Source organism: Quercus lobata, chromosome 3 (genome assembly GCF_001633185.2).
Source record: "Quercus lobata isolate SW786 chromosome 3, ValleyOak3.0 Primary Assembly, whole genome shotgun sequence".
NCBI classification, from domain to species: Eukaryota; Viridiplantae; Streptophyta; class Magnoliopsida; order Fagales; family Fagaceae; genus Quercus; species Quercus lobata.
In genome coordinates, this window is record NC_044906.1 from 57,170,330 (window position 1) to 57,190,124 (window position 19,795).

The 19,795-nt window shown below is 34.0% G+C and overlaps 2 protein-coding genes across 3 annotated transcripts; both read left to right on the plus strand.

The window, feature by feature from the left end:
* Positions 1–245: 245 nt before the first annotated feature.
* On the plus strand, positions 246–5,423 carry LOC115982415. Its single transcript, XM_031105004.1, has 14 exons — positions 246–398; positions 903–1,062; positions 1,161–1,418; positions 1,738–1,912; positions 2,205–2,266; positions 2,367–2,530; positions 2,669–2,766; positions 3,192–3,250; positions 3,341–3,475; positions 3,564–3,820; positions 3,965–4,124; positions 4,465–4,540; positions 4,651–4,701; positions 4,890–5,423. The coding sequence occupies exons 1-14, from the start codon at positions 307–309 to the stop codon at positions 5,108–5,110; spliced, it is 1,968 nt and encodes a 655-aa protein (XP_030960864.1). The 5' UTR covers positions 246–306; the 3' UTR covers positions 5,111–5,423.
* Positions 5,424–9,940: 4,517 nt separating this feature from the next.
* LOC115982416 (alpha-galactosidase-like) lies at positions 9,941–15,324 on the plus strand. Of its 2 annotated transcripts, XM_031105005.1 has the most exons (14): positions 9,941–10,085; positions 11,040–11,184; positions 11,316–11,573; positions 11,819–11,993; positions 12,286–12,347; positions 12,475–12,638; positions 12,773–12,870; positions 13,394–13,452; positions 13,542–13,676; positions 13,767–14,011; positions 14,154–14,313; positions 14,540–14,615; positions 14,724–14,774; positions 14,991–15,324. In XM_031105005.1, exons 1-14 carry the CDS (start codon positions 9,985–9,987, stop codon positions 15,209–15,211), a joined length of 1,950 nt encoding a protein of 649 aa, XP_030960865.1. In that variant the 5' UTR covers positions 9,941–9,984; the 3' UTR covers positions 15,212–15,324. The 2 variants fall into 2 exon arrangements, with proteins under 2 accessions (XP_030960865.1, XP_030960866.1); XM_031105006.1 differs by lacking the exons at positions 14,154–14,313; positions 14,540–14,615; positions 14,724–14,774; positions 14,991–15,324 and having other exon boundaries at positions 13,767–14,015.
* The last annotated feature ends 4,471 nt before the right edge of the window (positions 15,325–19,795 follow it).

The window sequence follows — 19,795 nt, forward strand, 5'->3', positions numbered from 1 at the left end:
TAACCCAACCTAACCCACCAAGGCCTAAAAACCAACCCAACCCGACAGATTGGGTTAGGTCAAGTCAGTTTTGACAGATTGACAGATTGATTACACACCCTAATTCTAGTTGCAGAAGTTAGTAAAAAAACTCCTAAGCTAGGCGACAAATTCACTTATTCACACAGTAACTCCAAAAAACATCATTATCGCCGTTAACTTCCATTACACGCCGTCAATGTCCCATTAGCACGCACTCGAAGTATTATTTAAATAACACACACTTTCTCTACTCATTCAAGTAGCTGAAAAAATAGAAAGCCAATCATGATGACGATGAAGCTCAGAGGTGACATCTTCATGTCTCTCTCTCTTCTCTTCCTTCATCTTCTTCTTCTACTTCATCTGAATCCAACAAGGTAGCCACTTCTTCTCTGCTATGTTATCGACTGCCAAGCTTTGAACATAAATATATAACAACCATCGTTCTCGTTTTTGTGACTGTCTCAACTGATTAATCATTATACTCTATTATTCACTTTCCTGAATTTTTTACTTGGGCTATGTATTTATTTGTACAATTAATTAAATGGGTCTTCTTTGTTTTGCATTTTGGAGTTGCATATATGTGAGATTTCAGACGGATTGAACAAAGTTGCTCCTTTTTAGCTCAAAAAACTAAAATTGCAGTAGTTTTCTTTCTTCTTCTTTTTTGGTACAAATTTCATGATATTGGTGAAGATGAAGATTAGTGTATAAACTGTAAAATTAGTGGGCTGAAAGGAATTCATGAGTGTAGTGTTTTTATGACTTGTATCGGTTTCTATGTCTTTGTGTTGAACCCTGTGTTTGAATTGTGTCAAGGTTATGTGGCTGAGTTTTTTATGAAGAAAATTATGTGTATAAATGGTGTCGTGTTTCAGGGTATCGGCAAAAACTCTATCTAATGAGGAACCAGAACATGCCAGCTTCCCACCTAGAGGTTGGAATTCCTATGATTCCTTTAGCTGGATCGTTTCCGAAGAAGAGTTCTTGCAAAATGCTCAAATCATATCTGAGCGTCTACACGCTTATGGATATGAGGTGTGAAGACTGAAGATGTCTATAATTGATTTGCATTCAAATTGATTTAGCAGTATTAGGATTAACAAATTTACTCAATTTTTATCTCTGCAATGTAGTATGTTGTGGTGGACTTTCTTTGGTTTCGGAGAAAGGTCAAAGGTGCTTACACTGACTCTAAGGGATTTGATGTAATTGACAAATGGGGGAGGATGGTCCCTGACCCAGATAGGTGGCCTTCCTCTGCTGGTGGAAAAGGGTTCGCTGAAGTAGCCAATAAATTGCATAGCATGGGTTTGAAGTTTGGGATTCATGTTATGAGAGGAATAAGTACACAAGCAGTGAATGCAAACACCCCTATCTTGGACACAACCACGGTATTGTTCTTTATTCCCACTATAACTCAAAGATTGAAATAATAGTAAAATTGGAAGTGTTAGAGCAAGCTTCATTTATTATAGTTTCTTTACGAAAGAACAAGGAAATCTAACCAATTGGTACCTTCTAGTGTTTCCAATGGAGATGTCCAAGTTTCAAATACACCCTCCCCCAACTATCGAATTATCAAAAGAAAATCTTCAGAAATATAAAAAAATGTTATAGGAATATGTAAGGCAACTAACAAAAAAAAATGTCAAGAGTTAGAATTAGTAATCATTGCTTAGGCTTCTGTTTTTATATATTTATTTTTATCAGGGAGGTGCTTATGAAGAATCGGGCAGAAAATGGAGTGCAAAAGATATAGGGGTTAAGGAAAGGGCGTGTGCATGGATGTCACATGGTTTCATGAGTGTAGATACCAAATTGGGAGCAGGAAGAGCCTTCTTGAGGTCACTCTATGAACAGTATGCTGAGTGGGGTGTTGATTTTGGTAACTTGACCATTTTTAATGGAAAGTTTTCCTGCTTACTCTATATGCACTGCCACAACACATACCATCGCATTTGTATCATTTAGGGTGTTCTGGACATCCCAAGAATTTATGCATGTAGACACTTAAAAAAAAAAATTTGTGCATGTAGCACAACTGTAACTTTGAACATTATTATGATTGCATCCAATACCAATCACAACAAACTCAATTGGACAGTCACCTGATTGGCAGCTCAATCTTTATTTTCCACCTTTTAAGTTGGACATTGATTGCTTCTGTTTTCCTGTAGTGAAACATGACTGTGTCTTTGGTGCCGACTTGGATATAAATGAAATAAGCGTTGTGTCAGAGGTAAGCTGCATACCTCCCTCTCTCTACGTTACTATCACATCTGCTATATTTTGTTCAAAATTTGCATGGTTGACTTATTACATGGTGTGCCTTTGCCCAGGTTCTAAAGCAACTTGACCGTTCCATATTGTATTCGCTGTCTCCTGGAACTAGTGTGACCCCAGCAATGGCCAAGGATGTGAGTGGACTAGCAAACATGTACCGGATAACTGCGGATGATTGGGATTCATGGGGAGATGTTGCAAGCCATTTCGATGTTACAAGGTGAAAGACTGTTCTGTTTCTGTTTAAGAGTTTTGGAGTTCAAGTTGCCTTTCAATCGTGATTTCTTTTCCATTTACTGCTTTTTGACCTGTCTTTATAGAACACATAAAATCCTTTTTCTTTTTTTAATTTAATCAGGGACTTTTCTACCGCTAATATGATAGGAGCTAAGGGCTTGCTGGGGAAGTCATGGCCTGACTTGGATATGCTACCACTAGGATGGCTTACTGATCCAGGTTATAAGAATTTTCTTGTTTCTTTTCCTTCAAACATCTAATGTAGAAATATATTACCCTTATTTACTCTGCTTAGTAGGATTGAATGAACCACAAATCAGTTGCACATGAAAGAGTACTGTTAGATAAATCAACAAACGTGGTTATTCTTTAAGTGATGCTTGCTCTTACATTTTGGGGTTCTTCACCTAGCAGTTTTGAGTGTCAAACAGGTCCATGCACTCAAACATGCATCACTTCAATGTTTACAAATTCCCAAGTCCACAGAGTGACTTTTACTAAGACAGAAGTATGTCTAGACAAGTGGTGTGGCTTCAGAAGTCCCAGAATATAAATGATTAGATTTGACCGTTTAATTTTAAAGTTGAACCTAGCCTAGACCTATAAAAACCCACATTTAGCTTTAATATTTTGAAATATTTTAGGTTCAAATGACGGTCCACACAGAACATCTAACCTTAATGCAGACGAGCAAAGAACTCAGGTATCTCTATAAAATCAAATCAATTAGCTCTCTATATCCCTTAAAATAACTAAGCACTCTATTTTGACCTTATCTTTCTTATTTTCACAGATGACTTTGTGGTCTATGGCTAAGTCTCCTCTCATGTTTGGAGGAGATCTGAGAAAGCTTGATGAGACCACATACAACCTTTTAACAAATCCTATCCTGTTGGAGATAAATTCTTTTAGCTCAAACAACATGGAGGCATGTGCATACATCTATTCTTTTGTAGTCTTGGGAAAAGTAAACTTTGTCTAAATAGCAACATAACATAATTTAGTTGTTTGTACAGTTTCCTTATATTACTAGTACGAACGGTTTTAAGAGTAAAAACGATGTTCTTGACGAGCAATCAGGAAGATGTCTGACAGATGTAAGAACATCTGATACACATTTTTTGAGTCTCACAAGCTGCACCACTTCAAAAGCAATCGGGTGGTCTGTTGAAGCTCTGGACCAAGACCTTGAACAAATCTGCTGGAAAGAACACTTAGGAAGCAAACATCAAGAACTGTTTTGCCTATACAAGAAAGAGCCTCTTTTGTCATCGTAAAACTGCCTTTTCTTTCTCTGATCTCATAGTATCAAATTTTTTGTTATAATATTTGCATGCTTACTAATACTAAAATTTTTATATCAAGGTTTAATTATATAAATCTAGAAATTAATTTTAATATATTAGTGTTGTTGTAGAGATGAAAAGATGTCCTACAAACATCAATTTCAAGGAAATCTCCAATTATTTGCAACTGACAGAATGGACTTTTGCTTGGGTGCTTCTCCAACTCTAAAGCTTACTTCAAAAGAGTTCGAGAGAGGTGCATTTTTACCTTGCAGACGGGACACAAACCAGGTATCGCCTTTTCTTTTCATTTTTCTCCCTTTTTGAATTAATTTTTCTTAAATCTTCGATGAGATATGTTTCAAACAAAACAATATAACTTCTAAGTAAAAATGTAGGGAGTAAACTATTGTATCTGATGAACAGAGTCATCCAGGCTTTCTGTGATCGTTTGGCCAATACACATCCTCTCTAGTTTGTTGTTTGAAAGCATAAAGAAAGAAGTTATACAATATCACTGCATAATTTTTTAATATCATTGGCTTTTCTTTTAGATCTTATTTTCTTTATTGCTTTACTCTTAAATAAATTTATGAATTATTTTAGAAGCTAATGCATTTAGTCTTAACAGATGTGGGTGCTGAACTCTAATGGAACCTTGGCAAATAGCTATTCTGGTCTATGTGCAACAGTAAATTCTGTTGAAGGTGATAAATTTGTATGCTTTGTGCCCTATTTTGTAGATTGTTGCAATAACAATTTTGCTAGTGATCCCATTATTTCACATTTTCAAGTTACTTGCCGATCATTCGTGCAGCTGAAGTCAGTTCTGGTGGAACTCGTTCTTGGGTTGCAACTGGAAGAAGAGGTATGAATCCCCAACCAACAAAGAATTCTAATTAGTAGAGCCTCATAGCTCTGCATTGCCCCAAGTGCAAAGATTATTTTCAAAAAGAAAAAAATGCATAATTCTATTCTTCACATTTTTTATGAATTAAAAAAGTGCATAACTCTATTCTTCATGACTTCTAATAATTATTCTTTCTTCCTTTTTAGGAGAAATATATGTTGCATTTTTCAATCTGAACCCTGTGAAGACAGTAATATCTGCAATGATATCAGACCTGGCTCGTGTAGTTCCTGGTAAAAAATTTAATGGAACTTCCTGTAACTGCAAAGAAGTATGGAGTGGAAAAGACTTCGGAGTAATAAAGCAGTCTATATCAATGACAGTAGAAGTCCATGGATGTGCACTATTTGTCCTGAACTGTTATTAGCACCGTGGATAATCTTTTCAAAGATGTAAGGAGTCATCTTTGCTGTACTACATGTAAGGCATTAGTTATATGACAAAGCGCCGTGGCAATGACAATTCTTTGTGAGAAATCTGTTGGACTCTGTTTCTGATATCATTATGTATGTTCCTATATATTCTTGGAAATCCCTCCCTTCTATGTTTCAGCATTTGCTGTTTTATGTATTAGTTTTCTGAACTGCCAAAATTTGGAAAGCTTTGTGAGAAACCTGTCGGCTCTGTTTGTAATACACCCTAAAATGATGCAAAATGTATCATTGTGCCTTTTTAGAGTATCTTGTGCCCATTCATAGACAATAAATCTTGGGACATAATGCTGCAATCATGTAATATTTAAAATCCCTCCCTAAGCATCTAATGAATCTAATTACTTTAGGCTGTAGTTGGATAAATAAGAATTCATGATCTAGAATCTAATTCAGTCCCCAAATTCCATTTCTTCCATTTTAGGTAAACAACTGTGGAGGTGTTTATGCAATTCTTTTTGGTATTAATCCTGGTTCCTTGTTTGAATTCAAGTGTTCCCAGACCTTCAAAACTTCACTTGGAATGAGTGAGGATATTTCCTGTTTACTACATGACACTTGCACCACTATCGTCACCACTCCAAGGGTAGTTAACCACTGTAGCACCACACCATTAATTAAATTTCCAACTCCAGTAGCACTTGCACGGCTATCATCTATAGCCTTCATGGCTCCCACAGTCAAACCACCATCACAATTATATACATGAACACCACTACCAAATGCTGCATGTTCCGATTCCGGCATCATTATTGCCAGCACTTATGCTACCCTTTTGCCCAGCAACTTCAAAATACACTCCCCAGAAGAACTTTTACCATTGCACACCCACCAGTCCACCACAACCACTCTCACTGGCCCTTCTGCTGCCACAACCACCAGCTCCACCATTGCACCTTTGGCAATTCACAGATGTGCGCATTGGAAGAGCAGATTCCTTTATTCATTTTAGAGCAGATCATAGTCCTTGTGTCCGTTGTCTCTTAAAAGAAATTTTACTCTGAAATTTCAATGCTTCTTCTAAATAAATTTCACCATTTAATTTGGTTTCAATTGGCTGACCACTGTTGAGTTTATGAAGTTCCACTTAATTACCATGTCCAAACGGTTTCTTTTGTTGCCATGGTTCTGTTTTGTTATTGGTGTTCTCTCTTTGAGCTAAATTCTAGAAAAATCTCACTTTTTTTAACATAAAAAATTGGTCAATGGATACTTTCACTTATTTAACACTGCATGGTAATGTGTTTTTTTTTTTTTTTACAAGAACATCTGTCTTTAATTTTCCTTTTCAATTTCTGCCCGGAATTTGAAGAAATGATGTAGATCATTTCATTGACTACCTGAATGATGATGTGCAAATCTTCTGTGATATCCCTGAGTGGTTTACTGACAAGTCAGAGCTTTTCACAAGTATAAGGTTTGATAGCTTCTTATGTTTCTGATTCAGAGCCATTAACAAATACAATACCCCAAGGTCAATAAAACAAATATTCTTCCTCTGCAGAATTTATAAATTGTTTTCTTCACTCTTTTACACTTGACAAACTGTGGTTGGTCAAATTATGCCATCAGGAACAGACAATTTTACATGCATGGAATGAGTTAAGGACTAGGTAAGGTAAGGTTGATTGGCACAAGCTAGTTTGGTTAAGCTCTGTTGTTCCAAAGCACTCCTTTATGTGTTGTTTAGAAGTTAAGGACATGCTTTCAACTTGAAAAAGACTTGCTAAATCGGGTTATGACCAAAACCTGTGTGTGTATTATAAAGGGAAGCTGAAGATTCGTGATCATCTATTTTTTAAGTGTCCTTTTACTTAAAGAAAATGGATTCAAGTCTTGCAGCTATGCTTGGTGCATGAAGCTATCTCTGATTGGGACTTGGTGCTTCAATGAAGGTTTGATAAACTAAAAGGGAGATGTTTCAATTTTCAAAGCGACTATAATCTATATGTACTGCACCCTCCTCTCACACAAATGTGAATCTCATGTCAGAGACTCTGATGTGGGATCTACTATTAAGTGAGATTAGTGCTTTTTTTTTTACAATCGACAATATAACTCCATCTCGAGACCACTCGAACCTAGGTCCATGAATTCCTCAAGCCTTTAAGGCTTGGAGAAGTACAGTACTAACTCGCCTAACGTGGGCAATGGTAAGTGAGATTAGTGTTTAGTATGTTGAGTGCTTTGAATAATTTCACAAACATTCCTGGCCATAATATTATTAGAATTTAGCTTGAATTCTTTTGTAATTTGGTCCCTTTTGATTTTGTTCCCGGATCAATGAATGTATTAGCCCACAACCTCGCTATTCGGACTATTTCTTCAGAAGATTTTGGGCTTGTGTCCATCTCTAAGCACCCCTTCTTGGGTCTTTTATGAAGGAAGGAACAACAGGATTTGGTAAGGGCCCATTAGCTAATTTCTTATCTTTCCTTTTTACCACGGTAAAATCTTGTTTATTCAGCCAATAAATAAAAAATAAATAAAAAAAACAATTCTGTTGGTTTCTAGTTAGATGAAAGGGGTGTCTTGTCTGTGCAAAATTTTACATTCATCTGTACAAAATTTTCTGTCTATTTTAAGAGAAATTATTAAGTTATTGGAGGACTGCTAAAGGGGTCTTTCAGATCATTTTAACTAATAAAACGTTGTAGGTTCTAGTTAACTTGTCTAGTAAAGTCTCTAATAGTTAAATAAGAGATTTGAAATTCAATCTCTGCCTACATCAAAAATTAATTGGTATCTTAGTTTAATGATAAAAAACTATCATCAAAAACGGATGTCATAGGTTAAAACTCTCTCAAAAAAATAAAAACTAATAAAATATTGTTATTTATGCAAATTTAATATTATCTATTGGTTTTTTTATTTTTAATTATTATGTTAATTAAGAATCTGACTCACACATATATATAAGTAGCATTATTTTATTTGTTGGAAGACCATTTCAACAATCCTCATGCCATACCTAATAATTTCTCCTATTTTAGAGTAATAATCTATATTTTCTATTTTAGTAAAATTTTCAGTCTATTTTAGTGTCCTGTGTTTGTTTTGTTGAATCGGCAATTTTTAGTTCTTAAAGAGCTGATGCAATGATTATATATTCTTTGTTTAGTTTTTAACGAATCGGTTAAAAGATATATAATGCACAATTTAAAATATATATATATATATATATATATATATGAATCCTTTTGTTTTTTTTTTTTTTGAATATTAAATACAATAAAGAAAAGGACAAACATAAATTAAATGGTTGTCTGGTCCATCAGCATCTAATCCGTTACGGACAGATCTTTTCCTTGACTTTGATGTTATCTACTTATTACTTACTTGCTTTTTTGAGAGACCGACACCCACTTAGAATTGGAAAATTATTAGTATTTTATTTTTAGTATCATGAATACGTAGTTTTACTTTTCATATGAATGATAAATTTTATCATAAATTTAATTAGTAGGATTTATTATTCATATAAGAAGAGGAAGTGCATATTTATGATATTTTGAAAGTAAACAATAATTTTCTCTTAGTACTTATCTTATTTTTTCTTTTTCTTTTTCTTTTTTTCCCAAGATGAATTTTTTTTTTTTAACTCTCTACCCTTTACATTATATTTTAATTTGACCACAACCTTTTTAATTGTGCTAATTTAATTCTTAACTTTTTAGTATTATGTCAGTTTAGTTTATATTTTTTATATAAAAATTGTTGACATGGTTAACAATTAAAATAAAAAATTAATTTCTATCAATGTGACAAGAATCTAATTTATCCAAACCTTTTCGAGTATTCTTTGAGTATATACAATTCTTTCATCTCACACCAACCGAATTATTTACTTGTTAATTATATATATACTTTATTTAGGTATATATTTTTACTTGAAGAAACAGACCGACATTTTTTTTTTTTTTTTTGGGTGCTAGGTGACGGATTAAGATTCCAGATATTAACTTTGAAGAAAAAAAAAAAAGATTCCAGACATTAACATTATTTCTTTCTTATAACATATCACCATCGCCGTTAACTTCCATCACACGCCGTTAAATAAAATCCCTGCTTTCCGTTTGCTTCTTTTCTGTTTGTTTCTTGTCTGGCTTTACTTTTATTTTTTTTATTTTCACAAAACTAATTTCCCTTCTTTTAGGAAAATGTTAAGAAACGCATTAGTTTAGAATTTTTTTTTTTTAAATATTAGTAATTAACTTTTTTTGACAGTTTTTAGATTTTCATAAAATTATATCATAACTTTTCTAAAATGACTAATAATTAATAAATGTGCACACTTATTAACAAGACATTATTTTTAAACAAAGTGAACTTTTAATTTAGTTTTTTTTTTTTTAGGGGAGCTTTTAATTTAGTTATATATTTAGTACAAACCTTATATTTAAGTATGAAAAATGCTAACGAATGTTCTTAAGACATTGGTTAATAATCTTTATAAAGAAATTTTTTATAAGAAAATAAAAATGAAAAAAATAATATTTTAACAGTTTTTTTTATTTTCCGTAAAAGTGATGTAAAACTTTCCTAAAATTGATTGTTAATCAATATCTCAAAGCACTCCTTATCATAACCCGTATTTAACAGATAAATTTATTACAAAAAAAAAAAAAATGTACCCCTTAGCATAACCCGTATTTAACAAATAAAATTATTAAAAAACGGCCGCATATATTTTATCTGTATTATAACAAATAAGCTATGAAAATAGTAATACCAGCTATAGCCTATAGGTAGCAGTATATATTATAGCTTATCAACACAGTTAAACTCAGACCCAGTCTCTCCTCCTCGGATGGGTACCAGGAATATGATGAAGATCAACAATGTTGTCTTCACCTCTCTCTGTTTTCTCTTCCTTGTTCTTCTTCTTCTTCTTCTTCAAAACCCAACAAGGTACGTACGTACGTAGCTAGCTTCTTTCTTCTTCTTCTTCTTCTTCTTCTTCTTCTACATTTTACTGTTATTCACTTTCCCAATACCTGCATTGCTTTTTTTTACATTCAATTGTGAGATTTGATCCACTTCTGAATTTTGAAGACAAGCATGGTTATCTGTATTTGCATGTCTGATTCATCATTTTCTCCAACATGCATTAATCACACAATGTGTATGTATACAGAAATCGAGGCTTATACCTCACCTGACACTTTTTTGTGTTTATGAGACAAATCCCCTCTGCCCCATTGTAAACTATCAAATTATTAATAATAATAATTAAAAAATCATATATATTGGTGGAACTCCAAGTTTGCTATTTGCTAAAATTCTCTACTATGATTATTATTATTATTTTTTTTTTTTTTTTTTTGGTTGATAATTTGATAGGTAGGGGAGGGGCCAGGGGTATTTGAAATGGATTTCTCTGTTGGAAATTGCCAGTTTAACTACAAGACTCTTCGCTATAAGTTTTTTTTTTTTTTTTTTTTTTTGGGATAATTTGCTATAATTAGTAAGGTATTCTTTGGTCATCATTTTGCTTAGTAATATGTTTTCCAACGCAAAACAATTACTAAACACTAACAATGCATTAGTTTCTTTATACAAATTTCATGATATTAGTGAAGATCAGTGCATAAATTATAAAAGTAGTGGTTAATCATTCAAATTTATGAGCAACACAGACTCCACAAAACCTTAGGGATGGATTAGCTTAGTACTTTGTCCAATATCAGAAAATGAAGATGCTGAAATGATTTCATGAGTGTGGTATTATGTGATTCATGTATTTTTTTTTTTTCATGTCTTTGTTGAACCATCTATTTCATTTGTCAATTGTCTCGAGGTTATGTAACTGAGTTTACTGGTTTTATGAAGAAAATTATGTGCATAAATGTTGTCTCGTTTCAGGGTATCTGCTAAAGAACCAAAACAAGCGAGCTCCCCACCTAGAGGTTGGAACTCGTATGATTCCTTTAGCTGGACCATATCCCAAGAAGAGTTCTTGCAAAATGCTGAAATCATATCTGAGCGGCTACTTCCCCATAAATATGAGGTGTGAAGACTGTGGATGTCTATAATTCATTTTCTTTTTGATTGATTTAGTGGTATTATGATTGACAATTTTATTAAGTGATGAAACTTATTTATGTCTTTTTATTGCTACCATTTATCTCTGCATTGCAGTATGTTGTGGTGGATTATCTTTGGTATCGGAGAAAGGTCAAAGGTGCTTACTCTGACTCTCTAGGATTTGATGTAATTGATGAATGGGGGAGGATGGCCCCGGACCCAAAGAGGTGGCCTTCCTCCGAAGGCGGGAAAGGGTTCGCTAAAGTAGCCAAGAAAGTGCATAGGATGGGTTTGAAGTTTGGGATTCATGTTATGAGAGGAATAAGTACACAGGCAGTGAATGCAAACACCCCTATCTTGGACATAAACACGGTATTGCTTTATTCCAGCTATAAATACTTTGGAAATACCAATAAAATTGAAAGTGTTAGAGCATGATTCATTTATTATCATTTATTTATGAAAGAACAAGGAAGCACGCCCAATTTAAAGTTTAATTCTCAAAAATATAAACAATGTTATAGGAATATGTAATGCAACTACCTCAAAAAGTGTTAAGAGTTAGCATTAGTAATCATTGCTTAAGATTCTGTTTTTAATTTATTTATTTTTATCAGGGACGTGCTTATGAAGAGTCTGGCCGAAAGTGGAATGCAAAAGATATAGGGATTAAGGAAAGGGCATGTGCATGGATGCCGCACGGTTTCATGAGTGTAGATACCAAGTTGGGAGCAGGAAGAGCCTTCTTGAGGTCACTCTATGAACAGTATGCTGAGTGGGGTGTTGATTTTGGTAACTTGACCATTGTTAATGGAAAGTAGTCCTGCTTAGTCTATATGCATTGCCACAATACATACTGTAGAATTAGTATCAGTTAGGGTGTTCTTGACATCCTATGAATTTATGCACGTAGACACTTAAAACTTTTGATTTGTGCATGTTGTACAACCATAACCTTGTACAATCTTTTGATTGCATCCACTACCTATTACAACAAATCCAATTGGACAGTCACCTGTTTGTCAGTTTAATCTTAATTTTCCACTTTCTAAGTTTGACACTGATTGCTTCTGTTTTCTTGTAGTGAAACACGACTGTGTGTTTGGAGATGACTTAGATATAAATGAAATAACCTATGTGTCAGAGGTAAACCGCATACCCCCCTCTCTCCCCATCTTTGTCTGTCTTCCTACAGTAACCATCATTGTTACATCTGAAATATTTTGTACAAAATTTGCGTTGCTAACATTTTGCATGGTGCACCTTTGCCCAGGTTCTTAAGCAACTTGATCGCCCCATATTGTATTCACTGTCTCCTGGAACCGGTGTGACCCCATCAATGGCCAAGGATGTGAGTGGACTAGTGAACATGTACCGCATTACTGGGGATGATTGGGATACGTGGGCTGATGTTGCGGCTCATTTCAATATTACAAGGTGAAAAGACTGTTCTGTTTCTGTTCAAGAGTTTAGGAGTTTAGGTTACCTTTCAATCATTATTTCTTTTCCATTTACTGCTTTTTTGACCTATCCTTATAGAATGCAGAAATAAAATTTAATTTTTTTATCAGGGACCTTTCTACCGCTAATATGATAGGAGCTAAGGGCTTGATGGGGAAGTCATGGCCTGACTTGGATATGCTACCACTAGGATGGCTTACTGATCCAGGTTATAATAATTTTCTTGATGCTTTTCCTTCATTCATCTCATGAAGAAAATTTTTACCCTTATTTTAAAGGGCTTGGTAGGATCAAATGAACCACAATTCGTTTGGCCCTGTCAGAGTACTGTTAGATAAATCGATGAACTTAGTTATTGTTTAAGTGATGTTTGCTGTACATTTTGGGCTTCTTGATCTAGCAGTATTGAGTGTCAAATAGGTCCATGCACTCAAATATGCATAACATCAACATTAAAAACAAAGAACTCACCATTCCAAGTCCGCTGAGTGACTTCTACTAAAACAGAAGTATGTCTAGACCAAGTGGCATGGCTTCAGAAACAAGCTATACAACATACTTCTTTACTTGAAACATTTTGTATATCTATGACAAAGCATTGGCAAGTGAATTAGAGATTTTCAAAAGTCTCAGAATATAAATGATTAGATTTGACTGCTTAATTTTAAAGTTGAGCCTAGCCTAAACATACAAAAACCAACAATTAACTTCTGTATGTTCAAATATTATAGGTTCAAATGAAGGTCCACACAGAACATCTATGCTTCTTCCAGATGAGCAAAGAACTCAGGTATCTATATAAAACAAAATAGTTAGTTCTCTGTATCCCTTAAAATAACTAAGCACTCTAATTTGACCTTATCTTTCTTATTTTCACAGATGACCTTGTGGTCTATGGCTAAGTCTCCTCTCATGTTTGGAGGAGATGTGAGAAAGCTAGATGGGGCTACATACAACCTTTTAACAAATCCTACTCTGTTAGAGATAAATTCTTTCAGCTTAAATAATATGGAGGCATGTGCACTCATCTATTCTTTTGTAGTCTTGGGAAAAATAAACTTCGTCTAAATAGCTACATAAGATATTATTTACTTTTTTGTGCAGTTTCCTTATATTACTAGTACAAAGAATTTTAAGAGTCTTGACAGCCAATCAGGAAGATATCTGACAGATGTAAGTACATCAGATACACATGTTTTGAGCCTCACAAGCTGCACAAATTCAAAAGCAATTGGGTGGTCTATTAAAGCTCTGGACCAAGACCTTGAACAAATCTGCTGGAAAGAACACTTAGGAAGCAAGCATCAAAAGCCATTTTGCCTATACAAGAAAGAGCCTCAATTTTCATCGTAAAATTGCTTTCTTTCTCTGATCTGATAGTATCAAAATGTTTTTTTTACAATATTTTCATGTTTACTTATACTAAATTTTTTATATCAATGTTTAATTATATAATTACAAATTAATTTTAATACATTTGTTCTGATACAGAGATGAATGGATATCCCACAAACAACAATATCAAGGGAAACTCCAATTATTTGCAACTGATAGAATGGACTTTTGCTTGGGGGGTTCTCCAAATCAAAAGCTTACTTCAAAAGAGCTAAAGAGTGGTGCATTTGTACCTTGCAGATGGCACACAAATCAGGTTTTTTTCTTTCCATATATCATGAATGAGAGATGTTTCAAACAAAATAATATAAGTTTTAGGTATAAATGTAGGGAGTAAACTATTATTTCTGGATGACCGATTCATCCGTACTTTTTTTAAATTGTGTGCTTTGCCTTTGTATGTTAATTTCATTATTGTGTTACTTACTCTTAGCTACATTTATGAATTGAAGTTGGAAGCTAATGCATTTAGTCTTTAGTAGATGTGGGAGCTGAGCATTAATGGAACTTTGGCAAATAGCTATTCTGGTCTATGTGCAACAGTAAACTCTATCAAAGGTGATAAATTTGTATACTTCGTGCCTTATTTTATAAAATGTTTCAAACAACTTTGCTAGTGGTCCCATTATTTCATATTTTTGAGTTACTAGTTGATCATTTGTGCAGCTGAAGTCCGTCCTGGTGGAATTCGTTCTTGGATCGCAACTGGAAGAAAAGGTATGACTCCCCCACCAACATAGAACTCTAATTTGTAGAGCCCCATAGCTGCGCATTTCCCCCAAGTGCAAGACTATTTTTTGAAATTTTTTTAAAAAAATGCATAATTCTATTCTTCACATTTTTAATGATTTTTTATGAATTATAAAATAAAAATAGAAAGTGCAAAACTCTATTCTTCATGCTTTCTAATGATTATTCTTTCTGCCTTTCTAGGAGAAATATATGTTGCTTTTTTCAATCTGAACCCTGCGAGGACAGTAATATCTGCAAAGATATCGGACATGGCTAAGGTACTTCCTGGTAAAAACTTCAATGGTAATTCCTGTCAGTGCAAAGAAGTATGGAGTGGAAAAGACATTAGAGTTAGAAAGCAGACTATATCAAGGGGAGTAAAAGCCCGTGGCTGTGCTCTATTTGTCCTGAAATGTAAGTAGGCAGGATTAATTTAAACTAAGTTGTATGGAGTCATCTATGCTGTACAACATATAACGAAGGCAATATGTATATGACAAAGTGCTGAGGCAATGATAATTCTTTAACACTCCTACTTCGTCTGCATTTTGATTTATGTCTTTAGGCTAATTGATGAGAATTATACCATTGCTCTCGTCAAATATTATGTTCTTTCTCTCTCTTTTTGTTTAGACTAGTGGTATGAATGAATTAAATAAGAATTCTGTATTTTTTTTTTTTTCTTTAAGAAAAAGATTTCACTGATATCATTAAAATCCCGGTCTGTATGAGTCTAAACAATCTGGAGTTATTGGTTTAAGATGGGTCAATGATGTAAGTAATGCCCTTTTAGCTAAATTGGGCTGGCAAGTTGGTTTTGGCAGCAACAAATTATGGGCGCAGTTGGTAATGCATAAACCCCATAAAAGTTGGGCTTTGCATTTCACCCAAAATGATCGGTAGCCGATTCAAAACGAGAAATCAGTTTTTCCAAAAAAAATAAGTTGTGGGTATGGTTGCTTACCATCAATTCTCTCAAATCCCACAAAAACGAGAGTTTTATACATTGGGTATGGCCTTTGGTATTACAAAAACACCTAAAAGGCTAAAAGTTTACACTTCCTTCAAGCATCAGTCATCAGTGTTTACTGATTAGTACTGATGCCTCAGTCAAGATATGGGATGATCCATGGATACCTTCCTTGAGTTCTTTCAAACCTCACCCCAGGCATTGTGTTCATTAATTGAACTTATAGATGAGCAAACTAGACAATAGGATCATTCAGTTACTACTAATCAGATCCAAAGAATTTATTAATTTATCTTGATCTAGCATAGAGTATAAGCTGATCTGGGTTTCCTATTGCCAGAGAAAATTATACCGTTAAAGCAAACCTACCTCACTAACTAGGCAGATTTTCTTCAACAAGAGCCATCTGCCATCCATAGTAGGAAATTCAACCTCCCAGATTCTTCATGCTACAGGTGTAATGGCAATACTAAAACGCATGAACACCTCTTTTGTCTGTCTATTTGATCACAGTTTGCAATAACTCTTTTGGCCTTTTTAACTTTACATTATTACATCTATAAATTTTGTTAGGATCTTAGTGTTGACATATTCCTTAACAAATTTCCATGCATTTTAATGTTATTAATTTCATTGTATCTTGAAAATTTGTGGGTTATATTGTATTTGATTGAGAGGTCAAAGTGCTGAAGTTGGAGTTGCTACATTGAGAATCTCAATTGAGTGTGATATGTCTATTAGGCGAAGTACAGTTTTAGAAAAACAATTAACCTGCAATCTCACTTAAGTCTCGCCTGATACTCGATCGAGCGAGATTGCTAACCTAAGAGAAATCAGTTACACCCATCCAATTAGCCCTGCCATATAACCCTCTAATCCCAAGAAATGCTAGACTCAGTTCACAAATTGAAGAGCTAGAGAGCTACCTATTTTCCTTAGGAATTTTTCACTCAGTAAACACTTTGCAGTGTTAGTGTTTGGGTGCTTGTGACTGATATTGGAATTTGCTATTGTGTTTGTGCATTAATGCATATATGATAGTTTTAAAAACCGGTACGGTGAAAGAACCGAAATAGGGGGTGTTTATCGGTTTTATGGTTCGACCGGGGTCCGACCGGTGGTCTAACCGATGATGTCATAAATAATAAATAAATAAATATTAATTATATAAATAAATAAATAAATAATTTTATAACTAGTAATTTTAACTAAAAAATTAAATAATAGTCAAACATTAAATATTAACTTACCAACTTTTGGACACTACTTAACAAAATTCAACCAAAAAAAAAAAAAAAACCATAAAAAGGTCAAGTATAAGAATTACAAACCATTTTTAGTTATTCCTTAATTTGTCAAATAACACAAAGTAAGTCACCCCCGAGTAACAATATCATTGCCCACTTGATTTTTTTTCCCACCTATCCTACACTTACACGTGTATATCACCCCACCACTCATCTTGAAAATCTACTTTATAGTTTAGCCCCATTGGACCACACGTTTATTCAAACTTTCAAACCAAATATCTGAAGTCTGTACTTATTCTTTCGGTCTTTCCTATTCTACTTTTTACTAAACTTTCATTTCCCTCTTCAATATTCTTTCCCTCTCTGTCTTTCTCATCAGTTGGGTATGTGCAAGTGCAACTGTGCAAGAGCAGCAAACAAAGACTGAAACGGATTGAATAAATCTTTGTAAATTTGCTTGGTTTTTGGACTCCTTCCTCACCACAAAGATAGGAGATCTAATGATTTTGGGGTCACTGTTGGTGTCTTAGCTCTTAGGCTTCACCACTTCAGGCTTGAGAGCATTTTCAAAAGCAAAAATCTCTCCCCTCAACTCTGAAACAAAATCCCTCTCTCTTTATTTTATTTTTTTAACAAAGCATCTGAAGTTTTAATGAAGAACCGCTAAAAACGACGTAGGGTCCGTTTGGATACTGAAAACTGAAACTGAAAACTGAAAAATACTGTAGCAAAATAATTTTAAAATGTGTGAATAGTATCGTGGGACCCATTTTTAATGAAAAAGTGGCTGAAAAGTGAAATTTGTGGGTCCGTGAACAGTACACGATGTGCTGTGATTGGCTGAAAAAATTGGAAAAGTCAAAATTTGCGGTTACTGTTCATGTACTGTTCAATGAACAGTAACCGCAGCCCACAAAAAGCTAGAAAACGTGTGAAAAAAAAAAAAAAAAAAAAAAAAAAACGAAGCAGGAAACGTAAACGCGCTGGTTTCAGCGCCAATCCTAAACGCACTCGTAGTTTTGTTGTTTTAGGCTGGGAAAGGACAAAAAAGGGATAACCGGTTCAACCGCGTCGGTTTCCGATTTTTAGATTAAACCGACCGATTTTTACTGTTTCACGGTTTTTATACTATTTTCGATTTTTTAACATAACCGGACCGGATTAAAGACCCGTTCCCGGTTGAATCGGTCGGACCGGCCGATCCGGTCCGGTTTTTAAAACTATGATTATCAATTGTCTGATCAAATTAACAATTGGGCTTAATTTAGTAAGTAGCATAAAATTGATATAAGCCATAATTTAGGGTCTAAACGCTTTTGTAATCCCTCAAATTCTCTGCCAATCATTGAATGGACTCAAAATGATTCTTAATCCATTTAAAAAGTACCTAGATGTGGTTAAAAGACGAGCAACACTTGCACTCTTTTTGCTCCTATATTTTGTGATCAGCTCTGGTGGTCTAGAAGCAAGCTAGTTCATGAGGGCCTTGACATTATTGAAGGTAATGTGAATGCCAATATGCTATATAGCTGAGCACTGATTAACCAAATTGGGAGATTGCTAATCTTTTGTTCTTGGTATGAAATTCATGCTCTATTTTTTTGCTGATTGTCAATTTTGTTATATCTTGTAACATGGGCTGACATTCTCTATTTTTTTTTTGCTGAAATTCATAGCCTTATAACATGGGCTATATCTTGTAATTCCTGGCAGCCCACTAACATTCCTTCTTGGGCTTTTGTTGAGGAATGAGATGGCTCGGCCCCTTGTGGCTCTTTTTTCTTTGGAATCAATATTGTGAATTTACTAGCCCAACAAAAAAAAGAAAAAAAAAGCCTAAATTCGTGACAAAGTAGTGTACGTTCAATTTTTTTACTAAAATAAATTTATGATTTGTAACAAATTTAAATTAAATAGAAACTTCTTTCGGATTTCATGAGAATTTTTACAATAAAATTTTAATTAAACCTTGTAATAGAATTTCACACATAAGGAAGTAAGGAACTATCTTTACAGACTCAATAAAAAAAAATTATGGTAGCTGATTAAGATACTTTATTAACAGAATTTCACATAGAATTTTAATTGGACTCTTTTTGTATAGTGTAATGACTCTACCCTTAGTTAGGATTAAAAATCTTCAAATATGCAAAATAAATGGTAAAAGACTATTCACATGACATAAGTGGAAGGAAAAGAAAAAGGGAGATGGAGCACACTTGACACATCCACATGTAGAATGTAACTTTGGTTGTGTTTGATTTGAAAAAATTTGATTTCTTAAAAATATTTTCCGCATTTATGGGTGTTTAGGGCGACGAACATTGTTGGTCAACCGAAGATCATAAAATAAAAGCAATTATGATGGAAATTGCTTACACTTTTAATTTTCGTAAACCATTTTCTAACTCACTCAAAAATTATCAACCTAACATCCACTCTCTACTGTCTGCCACCCAACCACCACCCCCACTATTGTCCCTAGTCTCCGATAGCCAACCACCGCTAATCACGATCACAATTTTTTAATCTAATTTTTTCTTTTTTGATTATATATGTACTTGGGAGATGATAAAATGTGAGAAGTAATAGAAAATACACTTTCCCTTGCATTTTCAAGAACGCGGCTAAAAGGCTTGAAAATAATTTCTTTTTCAAAAATTCTTTTTCATCAAACCAAACACGGCCTTTGATTGTATAATATTTATGATCGAAAGTTGAGAAATTTTGAAATTATATGGTTTAATTTGTTATATTCCTAAACTTTAGGATTTAAAATATAATTT

What these genes read in the sequence shown, in the direction of transcription:
- LOC115982415 (XM_031105004.1), top strand. Translation starts at nt 307, where the DNA reads ATGATGACGATGAAGCTCAGAGGTGACATCTTCATGTCTCTCTCTCTT. An exon ending in AGGATGGCTTACTGATCCAG is followed by an intron (nt 2,767 to 3,191) that starts GTTATAAGAATT and finishes GAAATATTTTAG; the next exon opens with GTTCAAATGACGGTCCACAC. An exon ending in AACAGTAAATTCTGTTGAAG is followed by an intron (nt 4,541 to 4,650) that starts GTGATAAATTTG and finishes TCATTCGTGCAG; the next exon opens with CTGAAGTCAGTTCTGGTGGA.
- LOC115982416 (XM_031105005.1), top strand. Translation starts at nt 9,985, where the DNA reads ATGGGTACCAGGAATATGATGAAGATCAACAATGTTGTCTTCACCTCT. An exon ending in GCTCATTTCAATATTACAAG is followed by an intron (nt 12,639 to 12,772) that starts GTGAAAAGACTG and finishes TTTTTTTATCAG; the next exon opens with GGACCTTTCTACCGCTAATA. An exon ending in GCAGATGGCACACAAATCAG is followed by an intron (nt 14,314 to 14,539) that starts GTTTTTTTCTTT and finishes AGTCTTTAGTAG; the next exon opens with ATGTGGGAGCTGAGCATTAA.